General features: G+C 48.8%; 1 protein-coding gene across 2 annotated transcripts in view; it reads right to left on the bottom strand.

The window, feature by feature from the left end:
* Nucleotides 1-19,929, bottom strand: part of INPPL1 (inositol polyphosphate phosphatase like 1) — a 915,229-nt gene that overhangs the window by 182,691 nt on the left and 712,609 nt on the right. For both annotated transcript variants that reach the window (XM_086933779.1, XM_086933780.1), the window contains one exon: nucleotides 13,773-13,861. In XM_086933779.1, coding sequence (XP_086789905.1) covers nucleotides 13,773-13,861 — 89 coding nt within the window. The remainder of the gene's footprint in view (nucleotides 1-13,772; nucleotides 13,862-19,929) is intronic.

Raw genomic sequence — 19,929 nt, 5'->3', positions numbered from 1 at the left:
AGCAGTAGGAGTTTAGCCCACAGGGCTATCCCGCCATCCTTAGACCCCCCACTTTGGAAGGGTGCACATAGTGCTCTTTAAGAGCCCTTTTAGCAGATCTCACTCCACAGATATCAGAATTGCTTCAACGGGTCTGTGTGTTCCTATGCGATCAGCCTGTGTTTTTCCACCAGGGTCTTCTGGTCAGAAAAAAAAGTCAGACATTTTATTTACGTCGCAGAGTGATTGGTTTTTGTGCTTCTTTTAGGTGTTTGGTGCACCAGAGACTAGCACCACGAAGTAACAAAGCACTTTACAGAGAGCATTATTTCTACAGCAGCACCACCTCCGACACCGGATGTGTCAATGTAAGATGGGGAAAAATCGAATCTCTTACATTACATATATTTGCAATCTGAAGCACAGCAGGGAGCAGGGCTCCTGTCACAAGCGTTTTGCATGAGTAGTTATGACTCACTACTCACTTAACTGTGACTTACTCCGGTGTTCGAGGAGAAAGACACACTCATGGAAGAAATCTCTGTGAAGTCGGCCCACAGTTATGTGCCCAGAATCACACAGGTTTTAGAATCAAAGGTGCGATTAGAAGCAAGACCTTTAGGCTCCAAGTTCTGCTGTGCAGACATTACACCAGATCTTGTCCGTCACCTCAGCCTTTGACCGACACTCACAATGGTGTGTTTGTATTTTTATTTTTCAGCTATTGATGATATGTCATTTATGTGATCCAAGGGAAATGAGTTAATGTACTTCTCACTCTACTACACAAAAAAGTAAATGCAAAAATACATAACATTTTAAGGTAATAGTATATAAAGATAAGCTTAGTAGTTTTGTGATCAAAATGTGTCTTATAAGTAATAACTGCTGTCCGTATTGACTGTACTTCCCCATGTTAACTCTAAAGCTTGTTCTTGAAAAAAAAATTAAAAAAAATCAACAAGATTATTTTACCAATATGGTACCAATGTTTGATTTCTTAAAAAAACCAACATTAAAAATGCAATAGGTCTCGCATTTCATTAAGATAAAGCCATTTACTTTGCTATACCATACCATTAGCAAAGCAAATGGCTTTAACTTAATTAATGGCGAGACCTATTGCATTTTCAATGCTTGTTAATTTTGTGGGAGAAAACAATATGCCTTCAGCAGTTGCAATGCGTCTGTGTCTCCTGCACAAGTCTGAAAAGGAGCTACTAGAGCAGTGTTAAGAGGTTCCATTAAAAGTGCAGGCATCTTCCACCTTATAAAGTTAAATAAACTAGGACAGTACTAGGTGAACCTTAAAAATAGAAATGAGGATTACTAGGGTACTGCAATGGCTTTGAATTACTAGTACCTGTGACTAGTGACCAGGTCACATGCAGGCTTTGAAAAAATCTGAAAAATGTTACCAGACCTACAGGTCTAGCAAATGGAACAATCTACTCAACCTAGCTGTATGCGCTCGACCATAAACTCATCTCAAATTGTGAAACCTAGGAAAATATTTTATTTCACTGAGTCACCTTTTTCTTTATTACCATATACAAGAGCACATTCAAAGATGTGAGTTCAGTAAGCCTGCTGTACAAGAAACTCTTGTTTGATTAAATAGATTAAACTTTTGATTCATCTATAACAAAAATCTAGCCCACACACGGTACACTTGACCCCTGACTTGCCTCTTAGTTCACTAATAGAATTGTCATCAGGGGCAGGAATCTTTCTCAATTATTAGTTTACAAATTCTCACTTTAAAGAAATATATTTCCAAAGCATAACGTGGTAATTCACTGTCATTTACAGACAGACATTTTCCAATGAAATGGCCAAAAACTTTCCCACCCGCATTCAGTTTGACTGATAAAACTATACAGCGACAAACTGCAATGTATAGACGCACAAGTTACTACTTGTGTAACGATATATCTGTAAGAGACATTAGTTAGTGATAGATTCCTTACCTTAGAATATCCCCAGGCGTCAGACTGGATCCGGAAACTTTTGCGTAGCAATACCCCTGCGCGCCGGTAGGCGTCGTCTGCGGCTCCGTGTCCGTCGTCGGCGTCGTGAGCGCCGGGATGACGTCGTCGGAGTACTTAGACGGCGCCCATGCGCGCTGACGTCAGTTCTGATAACACAGCTTTTCCGCGCCAGATACGCAGAGCCATGATAGAACTAACACTGGTGCCATGAAACTAGGGCCCTGAAAGGGGATGACCTTAACCCTAGATATCGGTTCGCAGAACGGGGAGGATGGGTGGGTCGGTAAGGAATCTATCACTAACTAATGTCTCTTACAGATATATCGTTACACAAGTAGTAACTTGTGCATCTGAAAGAGACACGTTAGTGATAGATTCCTTACCTTAGAATAGATACCCCAGCAATACCAACCCCGGTGGTGGGTCTGCGAACCAATATCACACCAGAAAGTCCAGGAGGACGGAACGGCCAAAGAAGCCATCCCTCCGGACTTGACTGTCCAGGCAGTAGTGTCTTGCGAACGTGTGCAGCGAGGCCCACGTAGCTGCCTGGCAAATGTCCTGCAGGGGGACACCGCGGCCCAGGGCAGTTGTCGTTGCCGTGGCCCGAGTGGAGTGAGCCCGCAATCCAGCTGGGGGCTCCTTCCTCGCCATGGAGTAACATGCTTGGATACACAAGATGATCCACCTAGAGATGGTCCTCTTGTGCACAGCCTTTCCCTTCTTCGCGCCCACGTAACCAACGAAGAGTTGGTCATCCACCCGGAATTGGCGTGTGCGATCTAGGTAGTAGGAGAGCGCACGTTTTGGATCCAGACGGTGGAGCCTCTCCTCCTCTTTCGAGGGATGCGGAGGCGCAAAGAAGGTGGGCAAAGTGATGGACTGCCCGATGTGGAAGGCCGTGACAACCTTGGGCAGAAAGGAAGGTCGTGTACGTAACACCACCTTATCAGGATGAACAGACAGGAAAGGTGGAGAAGAAGAAAGAGCCTGGAGCTCACTCACCCTCCTGGCAGAGGTGATGGCAACCAGGAAGGCCGTCTTTAGAGTAAGGAGACGAAGAGGGCAGTTATGAAGCGGCTCAAAGGGAGCACACATCAGATAGGTGAGAACCAGATTCAAGTCCCACTGGGGCATCACGAAGGGAACAGGAGGGAACATGTGCGTGATGCCCTTCAGAAATCTACTCACAATAGGGGTCTTGAATAAAGAAGGCTGATCTGGTAGCCTCAAGAAGGCTGATAGAGCAGAAAGGTACCCTTTAAGAGTGCCCAGAGCAGAGCCCTGCTGGGCAAGGGAAAGAAGAAAAAGCAGCACTTCCGAAAGGGGTGCAGAGAGAGGATCCACAGCCTTTGCTGTGCACCATGCCACAAATCTGTTCCACCGGCAGGCGTATACCGACTTTGTGGAGGGACGCCTGGCTGCCAGAATGATATCACAGACTTCGGGAGGCAAGTCAAATGGCCTCAACTGCCGCCGCTCAATCTCCAAGCTTGTAAGTGGAGACTGGACAGGTTCGGGTGCAGGACCGTCCCCTGCTGCTGCGACAGAAGGTCCTCCCGAAGAGGCAGACGAATCGGGGGATCGACTGACATGCTGAGTAGCTCGGGATACCAGTATCTTCGTGCCCAGTCCGGAGCCACAAGGACGACCTGGGCCCGGTCGCGCCTGATCTTCTTCAGCACTCTGGGCAGAAGTGGTATAGGCGGAAAGGCGTACAACAGACCGCAGCTCCACTCGCGACGAAAAGCGTCTCCGAGCGAGTGCCGCCTTGGAAATTCCAACGCGCAGAACTGCTGACATTGCGCGTTCTCTTCTGTGGCGAATAGATCTAACCAAGGCTCTCCCCACTGTCGAAAGAGACCTTGCGCCACGTCCGAGTTCAGACGCCATTTGTGATCCATCATGCACCGGCGGCTGAGTTCGTCCGCCCTGGCATTCAGAGAGCCTGCCAGGTGTTGAACCACCAGGGACACGCCCTGATGTTCCAGCCACTGCCAGAGGCGCAGAGCCTCCTGGCAGAGGGTCCACGACCCCACACCGCCCTGTTTGTTGCAGTACCACATGGCGGTGGTGTTGTCGGTGAACACTTGCACTACGCTCCCCCTGACAGAGGGGAGGAATGCCTTCAGTGCAAGACGAATCGCCCTCAGCTCCAGAAGGTTGATGTGGAGCCGGGACTCCGCCGGAGACCAGAGGCCTCTGATCTCCGCCTCTCCCATGTGGCCTCCCCAGCCCTGGAGGGACGCGTCCGTCACAACTACGTGCTCCGGCTGGGGTAGGGAGAGGGGTCTGCCACTGACCCAGTCGCGGTCCGTGAGCCACCACTGCAGTTGCTTCGCAGTGCCCTCTGAGATCAGGACATGATCGGACAGGTTGCCCTGATGCTGGGCCCACTGAAACTTCAGGTTCCACTGCAGAGCCCGCATCCGCCACCTGGCGTGACGCACCAGAAGGATGCAGGAGGCCATCAGTCCCAGAAGCCGCAGCGTCAACCTGACCGAGACCCGGGATAACGGCCTGAAGACAGGAATCAGAGCCTGAATATCCCGAACCCGCTGTTCGGGTGGGTAAACCCGAAACTGCGCCGAGTCGAGAACCGCTCCGATGAAGAGGAGCTTTTGAGAGGGACACAGGTGTGACTTCGGCACATTGATGGAGAACCCCAGCAAGTGCAGGAGGTCGGCCGTAGTCTGGAGGTGGCTGACGACTGTCTGGGGCGAGCCCGCCTTCAACAACCAGTCGTCGAGGTAGGGGAAGACTGATACCCCCTGCCTGCGCAGATGGGCTGCGACCACCGCCATCACCTTCGTGAACACCCGTGGGGCGCTGGTAAGGCCGAAGGGGAGCACGGTAAACTGAAAGTGCTCTTGGCCTACCGTGAACCGTAGGTAACGCCGGTGGGCCGGCAGGACGGGGATGTGGAAATAGGCGTCCTGCAAGTCCAACGCTACCATCCAGTCTCCTGGGTCCAGGGCAGCCAGGACCTGAGCCAAAGTGAGCATCTTGAACTTCTCCGTCCGGAGGAAGCCGTTGACGTTCCGCAGATCCAAGATAGGGCGTAGGCCCCCTTTGCCCTTCTTGGGTACCAGAAAGTAGTGGGAGTAACAACCACGTCCTACTTCTGGCCCAGGAACGCGCTCGATGGCCCTCTTGGCCAAGAGGGCCGAAACCTCCTCTCGCAGAAGTTGCAAGTGATCCCCCGACACACGGTGGCATTGAGGTGGCATGGATGGAGGGGATGACTCGAAGGGGAGGGAGAAGCCCCTTCGGACAATTTGCAGCACCCACCTGTCCGAAGTGACTGTATGCCAGTGGGAGAGGTGATGGCGAACCCTGCCTCCCACAGGCGTCACATGGGCCTGAAAACTCGGACTAGGAAGGTTTTGAGGCAGGGGCTGCTGAGGGAGGTGTGGACTGGGCTCGCCGCTGTCCCCGACCACCGCCACGGCGGTTCCCACGTCCGCCACCGCGTTGCTGTACATTCTGCGGCGTGTGGCTGACGGTACGTGGTGGGGCGCCCCTTCCGTGGCCACGAAAGGAGCGAAAGGCACCCGATTGCTGGCGTGGGGCCGTAAGGCCCAAGGACTTGGCCGTGGCCCTGGAGTCCTTGAAACGTTCCAGCGCATGGTCTGCCTTGTCGCCGAAGAGGCGACGGCCATCAAACGGCATGTCCAGGAGGGTGGCCTGGACATCGGCCGAGAAATTGGCGGACCTCAACCAGGCGTGGCGTCGAACCGCCACCGTCGTTGCCATCGCCCTGCCCAGTGAGTCCGTAGTATCCAGTCCACACCGGATAGAAAAGCGTGCTGCATCTCGGCCGTCCGCAAGGGTTTGGCTGAGTTTAGCCCTGACCTCCTCTGGGCATTGTGGCAGCACCTCCGCAACCGTGTCCCACAGAGTGTGGGTGTAGCGGCCCAAGAGACAGTTGGTGTTCACAGACCGTAGCCCTAGGCTCACAGACGAGAAGACCTTCTTCCCGAACTGTTCATATCTCTTGGATTCCCTGTCGGGCGGGGCCGACGGGAATGCGGTTTGGGAGTTAGAGGCCTGGATGACCAGGCTCTCGGGGGTGGGATGGGTGGACAAAAAGCATGGGTCGCCCGGTGCCGGGCGGTAGCGTCTGGCCACGTTCCTGTCCACAGGGGGGCCTGTGGCGGGCTTGGACCAAGTGCCCAGAAGAACGTCACACAAGGCCTCATTGAACGGCAGGAGGGGCTCCGCGGAGCCGGACTGTGGTTTGAGGACCTCGGTGAGGAGATTAGTCCTCACGGCCGCGACGGGGAGCTGAAGGCTCAGGGCCTTAGCTGCCTTCGTCAACACTACGCTGTAAGCAGAACCCGCCTCCGAAGCCACAGTCGGGGGCGACGTAAATCCAGTGTCTGGCGAGGTGTCAATACCACTGGCCTCCCCAAGCTCATATGTCCAGTCCTGGTTTGACTGGCAATCACGTGCCAGAGGGTCCTCGGACCCCTCCCACTGCTCCTCGTCACCTGGCTCCTGGAGACCAGGATCAACAGCCAGGGCCTCCTCGTGGAGATAGAATTCTCCAAAGGCCGTCGGAATCGGCGCCCAACGGCGCCCTTCCGACTCCTGAGTAGGACCGTAGGAAGCATTGGGGGCGGCAACCACATCGGCTGCCGGGGACGACACCTGAAGGGACGGCGCCGGTGAGGTCGTAAGGTCGACCGGCGAGGTCCCGGATCCGGAGCCGGATCCAGCGAGGTCGCGCGGCGCCGGGACCGAAGTCGCCAGCGGCGCCGGGGCCGAAGCACCCGACGTCATCGGGGCCGAAGCGCCCGACCCGGAAGGACCTCCAGACGGAGCCGATCGGCCCGAAGGCGCCACGGGAACCGACTGAGGAGGGAGGGCCCTCATGGCCATGAGGTACCTCTCGACCTCCTCCTGCGACGCGCCGTGCCCAGGGACCCGAAGGTGTGGGGCAGGCGGCGACGCTTGCGACTCCCGCGGAGCCGCGTGGGCGGTGTCGCCCGAGTCCCCGGCCGCATCGAGCGAGCGTCGGGGCGGGTCGGAGGACCGATGGTGTCGCTCCGACCTCTCATGCCTCTTACCTGAGGACTTGGAACCAGACGATCGGTGGTCACTCCGGGAACGTCGATGACTCCGACCTCGCGACCTGTCCCTCGACCTCCCGTGGGACCGGGACCGGGACCTGGAGCGGCGCGGGGCCGAGTGCCTCAGCTCGAGACGCTTGCGGGACCGCTCCCGCCTAGCCTTCGACGTCAGGGCCCGGCAGTCGGCGCAGGTTCGATCGTCGTGGTCGAGGCCTAGGCACTTCAGGCACCGGCGATGGGGGTCCGTGACCGACATGAGTCGGCCGCACTTCGAACAAGGCTTGAACCCGGGCATCCCTGGCACCGATAGTCGAGACAGTCGACTAAAGAGAAGATCAAAAAGGATCAAAATTTTTCAGTCAAAAAGTGACTGGGGGTAGAGCTTCTTCCGGATCTGCGCTAGCTGGCGCGGAAAAAAGAAGAACTGACGTCAGCGCGCATGGGCGCCGTCTAAGTACTCCGACGACGTCATCCCGGCGCTCACGACGCCGACGACGGACGCGGAGCCGCAGACGACGCCTACCGGCGCGCAGGGGTATTGCTACGCAAAAGTTTCCGGATCCAGTCTGACGCCTGGGGATATTCTAAGGTAAGGAATCTATCACTAACGTGTCTCTTTCAGATATCCGGTATCAGCATTACTTGTCATTTACATATCACAAAGTAAAGTATCCTAATTTGTTTTGATCCTAATACAATCTTTATTTCCATCTCACTTTAGAATAACAGAAAAGGTGTTTTCCTAACTACTGAAATATATTTTGAAATATTTGCACAAATCATATCCAACCTATTTAAATGTTTTGTTCCCGGCATGATTGTCAGACAGTTCACTTTACAAAATCCTCTAACTTTGCCGGTAGAAAAAGAAAAGTAAACACCAGTCTCCAGGATAAAATTAGCAGCAGTTTGTTACAGGACATAGGCTGACATGCAGTTTTTAAACATACTGCAAATGTTACAAAATAAAAACAAGATTTAAAGAAATTTTTATTTTAGGAAAATGTCATTGATAAAAATGACTACAGAAAATCTTTCACAAACCTTTAATAAAAGGAAAGGGAATAGCCGACGTTGTTAGCCAATAGGCTGCCATTCAAATAGTAGAATCAAATCACCTCTTTATTAATTATGACCCAGTGACAACAGGTTTGGCGTCATCAAAACAAACAAGTTACTTACCTTCGGTACTGCCATATGTGGTAAAGACTATATCTAGCTGCAGAATCCTTACCCTTGTATTTTTCCAAGCATTAGACTGGATCCGCAAGACTTTTCATGAGCAGTAACCCTGCGTGCCTGTTGGTGGGAGTCATTGGCTTTGCGTGCGTTATTGGTGTCGGAAGTGACGTTGCGGTACCCATATAGGCGCCACCTAGGCCATGGACGTCAGTTTCTTTTCAAGACTTTCCACACCAGAAGCGCAGAGCCATTAAGGACACTGACCACTGGTGTGCAAAAACTAGGGCCCCGAAAAGCGTCACCCTGTCCCTTGAAATCCATTTACAGAGCATGATAGATGGGTGGGTAGTAAAGAATCTGTGGCTAGATACAGTCTCTACCAGATAAGGCTTTATCAAAGTTTAATAACTGGTTAATTTGATAAGAGACTTCTAGCTGCAGAACCCTTACGTTAGAATAAATACCCAAGCAATATCATCCCCGGAAGAGGGACTGCAAACTAATTTCATACAAGAAAGTCCTGCAGGACCGAACAGGCGAAGCGCCCATCCCTATAGATCGGACTGTTCAGACAGTAATGTTTGGTGAACGTGTGCAAGGAAGCCCATGTTGGTGTCTGGCAGATGTCCAGGACCAGAACTCTGTGTGCTAATGCAGTGGTCGCAGCTTTAGCTTTGGTGAAATGAGCTTGAAAACCTTCATGAGGTTATTTCTTGGCCAGTGCGTAACAGATTTTGTTGCAGAGTAGGACCCAATGAGAGATAATTCGCTTCTGCACTGCCCAACCTTTCTTAGCATATAACCCACGAAGAGTTGGTTGTCCACCCGGAGCCCTAGTGTGCGGTCCAGGTGGTGGAATCACTCCTCTTCTTTTGAGGGATGTGGAGGTGCATATAAAGTAGTCAGGGTGATCAATTGGCCTACATGAAAGGGTGAGAGCACTTTTGGTAGAAAAGAGGCCCTTGTGCAAAGCACCAATCTGTCTGGATATACAGAGAGGTAAGGCAGATTAGATGATAAGGCCTGCAGCTCTCTCACTCTAGGAGCAGATGTAATTGCCACAAGGACGGCTGTTTTCAGTGTGAGAAGCCTGAGGGGACAATTATGTAGAGGCTCAAAAGGAGAGCACATCAAAAATGTTTCGTCCAAATTAAGGTACCACTGACGCATAAAAAATGGTGAAGGAGTGAAGAGATGGGTAAGACCTTTGAGGAACCTATGTATAATTGGGGACTTAAACCATGAGGGTTAGTAAGGCAGGCGCAAGAAGGCAGAAAGGCAAAGAGATAGCCCTTAAGAGTGCCCAGAGCAGAGTCCTGCTGCGCAAGGTAAAGGATGAAGAGTAAGTCTTCAGAAAGAGGGACAGAAAAGGGATCAACACTTTTTTCTGCACACCATGCCACAAATATATTCCAAAGGCAGGCATATACCGTCTTGGTGGAGGGATGCCAAGCTGCCAAAATGACGTTACAGATCTCTAGAGGAAGGCCAAAAGCTATCAACTGTCGCCGCTCAATTTCTATGCAAGAAGGCAGAGTGGACAGGTCCGGGTCAAGAACCCTCTGATGCTGCTGCGACAGAAGATCCTCCCAAAGGGGAAGTCTGATCAGGGGTTCGATGGCCATGCTCAGTAGCTCGGAATAACAGACTCTCTATTCCCAGTCCGGAGCCACAAGGATGACTCGGGCCTAGTTGTTATTGATCTTCTTGAGAACTCTGGGCAGGAGCGGTATGGGTTGAAAGGAATACAGGAGACCTGACCTCCACTCAACACAAAAAGCGTCTCCGAACCAGAGCCGCCTTGAAAACTTCAGCATGCAAAACGACTACGTCTGTGAGGGTGTCATTGAACAGGAGCAGGAGTTCGGATGTGGAGACTTCCTGTTGCAACACCTCTGTCAAGATGTTAGTCTTGACTGACACGAAGGCAACTGAAGGTCAAGGACCTCAGCAGCCCGCCGCACTACCATTGCACAGGAGGCTCCCTCCTCCGCAGTCACGGTAGGGGAAGAAAGCATACAAGTATCCTGAGAAGTATTCAGTTCACTGGCTTTACCCAGCTCCTCACACAAGTCCTAATTTGGGTCTTCTTTCATAGGGCTGGCATTCTGAAGGGTCAGGAGACCCCTCTCAGTCTTCCACGAGGCCTAGCCCAAGAGAATAGGGTTCAGGCTCTTATCTAGGAGTCAAGGCTCCTGCTGGTGTTGGAGTCGTGTGGCACCCATATGGCTCTGTGTCGGGGATGGCAATGAGGATGGCGCCATCAGTGTGTGCTGAGAGCATCGCAACAGGTGCCGGGGAAGGTCAAGATGTTATGACCAGCGCCGGTCTGGATCCAGGAGTAGATACTCTCGACTGGGATGTTGATTTGCGCAGTCAAATGCTGGGCCGCCATGAGCTTTCAAAGCTTTCGGGTTTGTGGCACGGCAATCAGAGCACAACTTCGAGTTGTGGCCACACTCCAAACACCACAGGGAAATGATGTGCGGGTCCGTCACTGACATCGGTGGTGACAGGCTCCGCAGGGTTTGAATCTGGCATTCCTGGATGACACACCTAAAAACACCAGGAGGAAAATTCCTCAAAAAACACTTGACAAAACGTTGAAAAAAATCAAGTCAAAAAGTGACTGAGGGTAGCTCTACTCTGGATCAGCGCTGGCAGAAAAGAACTGACGTGCCTAGGTGGTACCTTTATAGTTACCACAATGTCACTTCCAGCGTGGACGACGCACACTGAGCCAATGGACGCCACCTACCTACATGCGGGGGACTGCTCACGAAAAATCTTCCAAATCCAGTCTAACGCTTACAGACATTCAAAGGTAAGGAATCTGCAGCTTGAAGTCTCTATCTGATAGAGTATGTCTAGGTAGATAATCTCCTGTATACTTCTCTCATACCAACTAACTAAAAAACCCTAACGTCCTAGACCTAGGGCACATTCTACAAGGGAAAAGGCTGCAACTGTATCTCGCCCAAGAAAAGTTCCCATTCCTGCAATATGTAAAGGAGCTACGTGGAGATCTGTACATACCTTTACTAGGCATTATTGTGTAGATTCAGCCTCTAAAGCAGATACTCACGTAGGACTGGCTTCCCTGAGGAATCTTTTTTGGGTAGTTTTTTGTAGCTGTTGTTATGTCTTGACCACTTCTTGTGAGATGGGCTTGCTATTCTATTCAGTGCTTATATCTATTGATGCGGATCCCCTGGAAGACTACCTGTAATCCTAGTTCTCTTCCAGGGGAATCCTCATCAAACTCATAAGCAACCCTCCCACCTCCCGGGACAGGAACTAGTACAGCTCTCAACAAATATGTCACTCAGGATTCCTAATCACCGTAAAAATTACCTGACCTAACTATCTCCTGTAAGGCATGATGGGATACAGGGGGTACTATGAGGTTCTTAAAGGCACGGTGCCAGTTATCTCTACTATTCCTTGAAATAGTAGCCTTTTGGCTAAAAATTTCTCATATTCCCTTTCACTAAAGATTAATTAAATATTTTCTATAGCCATTTTTTATTAATAACATATTCCTATGTGATTGGATTTCTTTTAAAATGAAAACTCAATGTAACCTGACCATTTTGCCTCTCTTTAGGCTGAAAATATATGTATATGTAAGGTACTTACAAAGTTTATAACAAATAAAAAAAATGTAAGAAGATGATCTCCGGAATCCGCAGCGTGGACGGGACTAATCAGTGCTTATGACTTTTGATGAAGATTCCCTGGAAGAGAACACCTGTTCTTTGCCAGCTCTAGCTTTCTCGCCAGACTGGGCCAGTAGGCCCTAAAATAGCTTGTCCTGATAAAATCTAACTCGCCATAGAGATTGGGCAAGCAGATTTCTTCAGACGTATTGAAAGCCTCAAAAAGCCACCCACAGGTGATGCCAAAACCACTCCCTTCTATGAAGTGGGTAAATGGCTTTAGGTTGATATGCAAGGTCTGCTCAGAAACAAAACCTGGGCTCACAGTTTAATATGTCAGTTGCTTAGCATTAACCATCCAAATCACAGCCAGTTTTTTCCCAAAAGGATGGCTGATTTGAAGAGAAACCTGCTACTGATGAAGAGCACTGCTTCATACATTGGGACGTATGTGGTGTGTGCCTCCATTAGAAAAAAAGTCACCCTCTTTACAGTGATTAATGTTATATTACTTTCTGTACTATAAGGTGTGCATGATTTTGGAGTAAATTGTTATTTTTTCTATTGTAATGATTTTAATTAATCTGTAAAATATTTTTTTCTTTGACTTTGATTACAGAATACAGCTCTGAAGTCTTAGTATGCTGCAAACATAACCCTATGCTAACATTTCCACAGCAGAATTAATTTACGCATCTTAATAAAAGCAAGCATTGACAAAGACAATAGGTCTTGTGTTTCAATGACTTTCCCTCACCTCCAATGCTTTTGCTAATGCTGTTCTCCTTCAGCAAAAAGGAAAAAAATATTAGTTTGCCAGTGTGGAACACTGTCCAGCCAAAACAAAAATGACCCATCACACAGGGACGAAATGTGTGTGTGTGTGTGTGTGTGTGCGCGCATCACCAAACTTATGCAGTTATGTTTTATAACACCACTGCTTTCTAAAACCTAACTGCATAACTGCTGTATTTTCTTTCTTTACTTAACCTTTAATTTACTGTTCTAAGATGGCAAATGCCAAGCTCGGAGCAATACATTAAAAAAAAAATGTGCAAACGTACATAATAAAAAAAAAAGGAGTTGTCTGGTAGTATACTGGAGCTGCAAAGGTCTCCAAAATTATTATTTTTTTAAACCTTGAAGAAACAGAGAAGTCAACGCAGGAGAGAGGTGGACAGGGTTAGATATGAATAAAAAAAAAAGCCAGACCAGGATGATGGGTTAAGTAGCGAATGAGTTATGGAGGGGGAGAGCAGCATAGAAAGTGCAGTGGCGCTTTGATGGAGGAAACAACAAATGCGTTTCCATGCTTAAATAAACAGACTAAAGGAATGTAAGCAATGGAAGGATACAAATCAACCAATCTAAAGGATTGTAAAGAGATGTTTGAAGGGAGCAATAAACACATGAAGAGGAAGGCAAGTCATTTAATAAGAGTCAAATTAGACTGACAAGAAAGAAAACCAATTGAAAGAAATGGGCTGACCCAAAGCACACTGTAAGCATTGGTATGGTCTACAATAGTTCTATAAAACAGACCGCTAAAACTGCCATTAGTTATTATCTAAATAGGGGTGTTGTCTGTTTCAGTTTGAGGGCAACGATTCTTTAAAACCAGCTTTATCGTGTGGATAAAATATAATACCAAGCCTTAATTCATTAGTATGAAGACATTGTTTTTAACAACTCAGCCATGTCAATGTCTGTTTTCAAAGAGGGAGTTGACAGCAACTGATGCAGGAACAATATTCTATGTGGTCTACTTCTCACAAGTACATATATTTAGAATTGAATTGTGCATGCAAGGAATTTAGTTCCATGCTCATTTGCCCGACAACTGTCTTCCACCATGATCCTCTTTTCAGAAATAAACATTAACATACCCCGGTGGGCTTCTGCTTGTGCCACACATACTGATCACGAGATCCTCGATCGTACCGGTAAGTCGGTGGGTAAGTGATTTCCTCCTCATCTGCAACACAAATCACCAACCACATGTTAGAAATATTAAGCAACTTGACATCCGTAATCCACAGACAATCAATGTACCTTTGGAGACACCTCCTCTTGTATATTCATGACACTGATGTTAATTTATCCAATGCCGCCCAGAGTTTCTCTGAGTTTGCGGCCCTTTCGACACTCAGGGTGATTGGACTAAATAACGTGTCTTTGCTTTACAACAGACAGACGGACAGACCTCCGCCTCACACTCTGTTAGATCCCTGGCTACCATTCAAAAGGGTCAACATCTATCACACACCTGAGGCTGGAAACCTGGGTAAAGTGATGCGTACATTCCGAAACCACATTGCTTGTTGGTCATCATTCGATTGCCAATATCAGTAATTGGTAGTGTGGCTTTGGTAAAAAATAGTAGAGCTATCGTTATTTCCTTTAGTTTACCAACTTCCCCCTCCTCCCACAGTCTTTCTTTATGCAACTAGACTCTTCTCTGGTCACCTTGGTTTGGGTAGAAGGGTGACATTGGGTATCCCTCGCTACTCTAAATCCTCCAGTGGAAGCAGGACTGGCCCTCCCAGATTTCGAACGGTATTGTAGTGTAGTTCCTATTTTCCCTATAGGCCCTGCGCATTGGAATAACATAAACAGCAGTGTAGACGTAGGACTGCGGTCTTCTAGGTCTCTACTGACTATGTTAGACTTAATTGGGTTTGTACCAGCTAGCTCAGAGGTCACTGGACACTTTCTAGACTGAATAGGAAGTGATCAGCTTCCCTGGCTCAGACAAGAAGGGATTCAGTTTTCCAACAACCGTATAATCATGACAACTTTGCTCCTCAGAATAAGAGTCAATCTCTAGAGTCGTGTGAAACAATAGACAGCTATTACACTCAGTCAGTTGTGCAGAATTACTTTCACCAGTATGCAGAGAATAGAGAGACAGGCATTTTTCAATAAAAGGTATTATTTATTGAACAGTCTTCCTTCTCATGCAAGAGAAATGAATTGCCACAATTGCAAGACTTATTATAAAAAGTGCGTACAGTAAAAGGAGTATTACGAAATAATACTGTAAAAGCATTGATATGGCTTCTTAGCCATAAGATGGTTAAAATGAATAAAATATATACATTCAAATATACATTTGGCTAACGTCCTCAACTGGTGCTTCTACCTACGCCTACCCCAATGTACCTGACCTAAGCCTTGTACGTGGGAGGGAGTAAGTAAGTCACAGTTTAAGTTTAAGTTGGTTTTGCCAAGGGTTTGCTTCAAGAATTCTCTCTAAGGGTTTAGTCAGCACCGTACCTCTGGATTAGAATGTTGGAGGTCTGGTATCTCCTCTCAGGACTCGATATTCCAGTCACCCGCAAGGGTAGGCTGGAAACGCCGGAGCTGGATTTTCTCGGCAGGAGAAAAGACAGCGTCTTTCTCAGCGCGTCAAGGAGGAAGGGCAGCGTCCGTGGGCTTCTCGCATCTGCTGGGCTCTCTGCAAGGGACAGCTGTTCTGCTCCAGTATTCACCACCACCGTGTTTGCTTAAGGCAACGTCGGTATTATTTATACCTGAAAGGTGCCGAGTCTGACGTAGGTTTTTGGACATAAGACGTCAATAAAGATGTCACTAAGAACTGGTCGTTCTTACAGTGCTCGCATGAGTTCTATTAGTAATCAAAACAAAGCCAGCGGGGCTTTCCCAGGTTGCTGGGGGGTTTGAGCTGTCGAAAGAACTCAGTGTGTTATCTTGGAATCAAAGGAAGTGGCTTCTGCTGTGTCATGTACTGTAATGAGCTGCAGAGACGAGTTACTGAAATATGGCTCTGATCGTTTATGCCATTATAGGGATATGTATTGATTATAGCCGTATAGGGGCATGAGGTCACAATATTGATCGGGGTGCTAGATAGAACACAACAGTATAGCTTAGTTGCCCAGCTGCAGTGGGTGGCCCGGAAGCTCTCTCCCTGTATGAGAGGGGGCTTCCGATGACTGATGTCAAGGATGGTCTTTTGATCTACCTCTAATTCCCCTTTACTTACCTAAATCCACAGCCCACGGGCCTGTTCGGCTAGGACCAATAAACTAACAGGCACAGTGAAACAGCTTACTCCATCTAGCCCCTTATCAGGCCTGCCCACAGCGGCGGGTTGGTTGAGATGGGAACACTTACAAACTTGCCATGCCTTTGGGCTCTCTATTGCTGGCAATCTCTTCCTCAAAGGTGAAGGGATAAGTTTCCGTTCGCTAGTGGTGGCCTGCGATCTCCCTCATGTATGCAAAAGCATCTGACACTATGTCACCACTCTCTTTCATACTCTATCTCGAATGCCCCTGACACACAAGGTGCATCAAACGCTGCACACCGCAGGCACCTGGGGGAAATGAATACAGTGTTTGTTTAGGCCATTCCAACAACAGCTTGACCTATCCCGATACACTCTTAGAAATGCTTGGGAGGCCAATTTAGGCAAGCCTTTTGATGACACTGAATATGCTAGGATACAGGAATACAAGAGTTACCTCACTCAATGTCTAAAGGGGCTCGTTTTAAATATATTCAATTTAACGTTTTAAACAGACCCCAAAAAAAGATAATGATTTTAAAATGAAGAGCCCGATTAATGACATTTGTTGAGTATGCCACTTAGCTATTTTAGCTCCACAGCTGCTTTATTCTGCAGAAACTTAATAATTCCTATGCTTTCCAAATATTGTGGATAATGATTTTTCTGTTGCTGTGTAGATATTGGGAGCCGATACACTAACCACGCTAGAAACTGATGAAATTGTTAAACGGTTTGTTAGTCTTCCACAGGCTTTTATTGTACATAACACTTGGGGTGCTATTCTATTAGTATTCTGATCTTTAATTGTGTTTCTAAAGAATGCGGTCAGTTGTCAAGGCGAACATTGATCTATTTCAAATATGTCAACAACAAAAAAAATCTTGCTTGTTCGAATAAAGTCCTATCTCGTTAGACAAAAGAACAAGTTACTTACCTTTGGTAACCATATATCTGTAAGAAACATAGGTTAGTTATAGATTCCTTACCTTAGAATTACCCCCAGGCATCAGACTGGATCTGGAAAGTTTTTCGTCAGCAGTATTGTATTGTATTGTATTGTATGTTGGATTTATATAGCGCTTATAACCCAGGGGTCTCTAAGCGCTTGCCTTGGGAACCCGTCCTGGCTTTTCCCTGTGAGATAGCCCCTACAGGGCATCCCCAAGGTGAAATCCAGGCATTCCGCCGCGGGGGGCCGTTGTGGAGATTAAGCAAGCTTAATGCCCCGAGTTGCAGAGTGTGAACCCATGATTAGGTCAGGCACCGAAGCGAGAATTATCGAGTCCGTGGACATTTGAGCTCAAGACCCTGCCGCGTCGGGAATTGAATCCTGGTCCCGGGTCTGACCTCTACTTCAGGGTCTGCCTGCTCTAATCAGTGAGCCACACTTCTCTGCATGTCGGAAGGTGGCATCAGTTGACTCTGCGTTCGTCGTTGGCGTCGTGGTCGCCGGTATAACATTGCGGTAAGTTCTGTACACGACTTTCCACGCCAGAAGCGCAGAGCCATGCAAGACAGTTATCACTGGTGCACAAAACTAGGACCCTGAAAGGAAGTCCTTAACCCTAGAAGGCAGTTCACAGAATGGGTAGGATCGGTTGGGTGGGGGGGGGAGGGGTGGCCGGGGGAGAAAGAAATCTATAACTAATCCATGTTTCTTACAGATATATATCGTTACCAAAAGTAAGTAACTTGTTCCTCTGAAAGAAAGTTAGTTATAGATTCCGTAACTTCGAATAGATACCACAGCAATACCAACCCCAGAGGTGGGTCTTCAAACTAAGTTCACACCAGAAAGTTCTGGATAACAGAATGACCAAAGAAACCATCTCTCCGGACTTGGCCGTCCAGGTGAACGTGTGCAGTGATGCCCACGTAGCTGCCTGACAGATGTCATTAAGGGGGGACTCACAGTCCCAAAGCAGTGGTAGCTGTCGTCGCCCTGGTGGAATGGGCGCACAGTCCCACTGGTGGCTCCTTCTTTGCCAAAGAATAGCAAGCATTGATGCACAGACCGACCCACCTGGAGATGGTCTGTTTGGGCACGGCACAACCTTTCTTGGTGGCCGCGTAACCCACAAAGAGCTGGTCGTCCAACCGGAATTGTTTGGTGCGATCCAAGTAGAAGAAAAGGGCTTGTTTTGGATCCAGACGGTGGAGCCTCTCTTCCTCTTTTGAAAGATGTGGAGGTGGAAAGAAGGTGGGCAAAGTGATGGTTTGGCCAATGTGGAAAGAAGTAACAACCTTGGGAAGCAAGGAAGGTCTAGTTCCGAGGACGACCTAGTCTGGAGGACAGCCAGAAAGGGAGGCTTGGAAGAAAGAGCTTGTAGCTCACTCACCCTGCGCGCAGAGGTGATGGCCACCAGAAAGGCAGTTTTCAAAATTAGAAGTCTGAGAGGACAGTTATGTAGCGGCTCAAAGGGAGCGCAAATAAGATATGTAAGAACCAAGTTCAAGTCCCACTGGGACATTACGAAGGGAACAGGCAGAAAAAGAGGAGTAATGTGCTTAAGAAAACGATTTACAACAGGGGACTTGAAAAGAAAAGGCTGATCAGGAAGCATAAGGAAGGCTGAAATGTGCAGAGAGGTAGCCCTGTAGAGTGCCCAGAGCAGAGACCTGCTGGGCCAAAGAAAGGAGGAACAAGAGAACCTCAGAAAGAGAAGGGAAAGGGGATCCACAGCCTTTGATGTGCACCATGCCACAAATGTGTTCCATCGGCAGGCGTATACCGTCTTAGTGGAGGGACGCCTGGCTGCCAAGATAACATCCCAGACTTCGGGAGGCAGGTCAAACGACGTCAACTGCCACTTCTCATTCTCCACGCAAGGAGGTGAAGGCTGGACAGGTTCGGGTGGAGGACCGTCCCCTGTTGCTGCAACAGAAGATCCTCCCGAAGAGGCAGTCGGATCGGAGGATCGATGGCCATGTGTAGCACCTCGGGATACCAGATTATTCGTGCCCAATCCAGAGCCACAAGAATTACTTGGGTCGGTTGCGCTTGATCTTCTTCAGCACTCTGGGCAGAAGTGGCATAGACAGAAAGGCGTATAGAAGACCACAACTCCACTAGTGACAAAAAGCGCCGCCTAGCGAGTGCTGCCTTGGAAATTCCAACACGCAGAAGTGCTGATATTGCGCGTTCTCTTTGGTGGCGAATAGATGTAACCAAGGCTCTCCCCACTGTCGAAAGAGACCTTGCACCACCTCCGTGTTTAGACGCCATTCGTGATCCATTATGCACCTGTGGCTGAGTTCACCCGCCCTGGCATTCAGAGAACCTGCCAGGTGTTGAACGACCAGGGATATGCCCTGATGTTACAGTCATGTCCAGAGGTGGAGGGCCTCCTGACATAGGGTCTGCAACCTCACCCCGCCTTGCTTGTTGCATTACCACATAGGGGTGGCGTTGTCTATGAATACCTGCACTTCTCTTCCACGGAGAGAGGGAAGGAATGCTTGGAGTGCAAGACGAATCGCCCGAAGCTCCATAAGGTTGTTGTGCAGCCCAGACTCCGCCGGAGACCAGAGGCCTCTGATCTCTGCCTCCCCCATGTGGCCACCCCATCCCAGAAGTGATGCATCGATCACCACTGTGAACTCTGGTTGGGGAAGGGAGAGGGAACTGACGTTGACCCAATCCTGGTTCATTAGCCAGCACTGCAATTGGTGTGCAGTGCCCTCCGAGATCCGGGCTCAATTGGACAGGTTGCCCTGACTTTGTGTCCACTGGACTTTCGGGTCCCACTGCAGGGCACGCATATGCCATCTGGCATGGTCAACCAGCAGGATGCAGGAGGCCATCAGGCCCAATAGCCTGTGGGTCATCATGACTGAAACCCGGGATAGAGGCTGAAAGATCGTAATCTTAGGTCGAATATCCCAGACTCGCTGTTTAGGAGGATAGACCCGAACTGTGTTGTGTCTAGAACCGCTCCGATTAAAAGTAGTTTCTGAGAGGGACTCAGGTGTGACTTTGGCACGTTGATGGAAAACCCCAGCAAATGCAG

The sequence above is a fragment of the Lissotriton vulgaris genome, chromosome 8 (assembly GCF_964263255.1).
Source record: "Lissotriton vulgaris chromosome 8, aLisVul1.2, whole genome shotgun sequence".
Classification (NCBI taxonomy): Eukaryota; Metazoa; Chordata; class Amphibia; order Caudata; family Salamandridae; genus Lissotriton; species Lissotriton vulgaris.
Note: the sequence above shows the minus strand (reverse complement) of the source record. Positions and strands in the feature narration are given on the sequence as shown.